Source organism: Setaria italica, chromosome I, assembly GCF_000263155.2.
Source record: "Setaria italica strain Yugu1 chromosome I, Setaria_italica_v2.0, whole genome shotgun sequence".
Lineage (NCBI taxonomy): Eukaryota > Viridiplantae > Streptophyta > Magnoliopsida > Poales > Poaceae > Setaria > Setaria italica.
In genome coordinates this window covers 33,656,186-33,657,900 of record NC_028450.1, presented here as the reverse complement: position 1 = coordinate 33,657,900, position 1,715 = coordinate 33,656,186, and the positions used below count along the sequence as shown (strand labels likewise).

General features: G+C 48.4%; 1 protein-coding gene across 1 annotated transcript; it reads right to left on the bottom strand.

Moving 5' to 3' along the window:
- Nucleotides 1-64: 64 nt before the first annotated feature.
- LOC105913506 (cortical cell-delineating protein-like) lies at nt 65-376 on the bottom strand. Its single transcript, XM_012845462.1, has one exon. It carries the CDS (start codon nt 374-376, stop codon nt 65-67), a length of 312 nt encoding a protein of 103 aa, XP_012700916.1.
- Between the last annotated feature and the right edge of the window lie 1,339 nt (nt 377-1,715).

The following is a 1,715-nucleotide window of genomic DNA, read 5'->3' as shown; positions in this document are numbered from 1 at the left end:
CGCCAAACAAAGATATCGAAAGAAAAATCAATCTGCAGATCGATCAAGGCACCCTAACTCGAACTCAAGGCAGGGTAGTAGAGAAGAAGAGCGGCGTAGGCTGACCCGTGAGTCTGGAGCACGACCAGTCGAGGACGGCGATGAAGACCGGCGCGGAGCCGGGGTACCGGGCGGGGGCGCCCACCTTGGCCTTGATCAGGCCCAGCACGTCGGCGCACACGCCCAGCTTCAGCGCGTCGCGGGGGCACCTGCCGAACGACCCCGGCGTCGGCGTCGGCGTCGACGGGGTCGGGCAGTAGGGCGAGCACGCGCTGGCCACGCCTAGCACCACCAGCAGGTTCACGGCCAGGAACAGCGCCAACGCCTTGGACGCCATTTGCTCGTCGATCACAAGCCAACAAGCTATTACCTCGCGAGCAAGGTGATTAGAGCTCTTGAGCAAGTGATTAGCTTGTTTTTGTGATGGCTTGATCACGGTGTTAGCTAGCGGGGGTACTTATAGTGAAGCCCCGGCCCGGGATTAATTAATCGGAGCACTCGCTAGCTCTAGGGCACTCAGCGTTCATGTGAACTTTGCGATCGTTGGCATGTGAACGTACTGGTCAGGAAGAGTCAGATCTGGATTATTGGCCACCTCGTATAACTAGTGTTTTCCCCGATGGGGTATCGACTATTTCTATGTACGGCCTGGGTGAGCTGCGCAAATGGCCAAGGTCGCTGCATGGGCTGGCGCACATTAGCGTTTGTTTCCATATGATGTTGGGTGTTATTTTTAGCTTGGGATCTTGGCGTATCGGACGGTGCGTAGCGAGCGCAAGTGGTGCAGGAGGACATTAGAGGTCAAGCAGATGGTGATTAAGGGTATGTTTGGTTTCACATGTTTATGCATAGCAACTTAAAATAAGTAAATAAGTTGCTTATGAAATCAATCACTCTTGCTTATGGGGTTGCTTATTATAAGCAAATAAGTAACTCTTGGGTTGCTTATGGTTGCTTATGGTGACTTCCCGATGCACTTTACACCTCTTGCCCTCATTGAATGCCTGGTTGCCCTCTCTCTCTCAATGATTAGGGACAAACATGACAATATCCACCTCATTCAATGCTTATAAGCAAGGGTATCCAAACAGCTGAACTAAAAATAAGCAACTCCAAATAAGTAACTTTAAGTTGCTTATAATAAGTAACTTTAAGTTGCTTATAATAAGCAACTCAAACCAAACAGACTCTAAGAATGAATGTGGCGTAGTGGCTGCGATCACCACAGGAATGGGCGCGCAGGAACTAAGGCTAGGAATAATATGGTGTCGCTACAACCAACTAGCACGAAGTTTCTAAGCCGCCAGCCAATATTACTTGGTCCATTTTTTGTACAGCAAGGAAAAGGTCCATTTTAGAGGAATGTCCGACATAAAGTAGGCTGAAGTGTCTGGTCTGTACGTGCACAGAGTACTATGTTGACCTACATTTATTTTTCGATAGGCCTGACAACTTTGGGCCACAGGCCCACAGCACCACGTCCACGTTAGGGTTTTTTAATTTTTATTTTTTATTTTAGTATTTTGCAAAAATATATGGACAAATAAAAAAATTGCAAATCTATATCTATACTGGCGGGAGCAAGCTACCGCCAGTTGAACCGGCGGTAACTTCCCCTCTGGACACTACACTTTCAAAAAATCATGATGTAGATACCGCCCGATCAGCGGTAAGTA

Excerpts from the sequence above, each read along its gene's own strand:
- LOC105913506 (XM_012845462.1), bottom strand. The coding sequence starts at position 376 with ATGGCGTCCAAGGCGTTGGCGCTGTTCCTGGCCGTGAACCTGCTGGTG.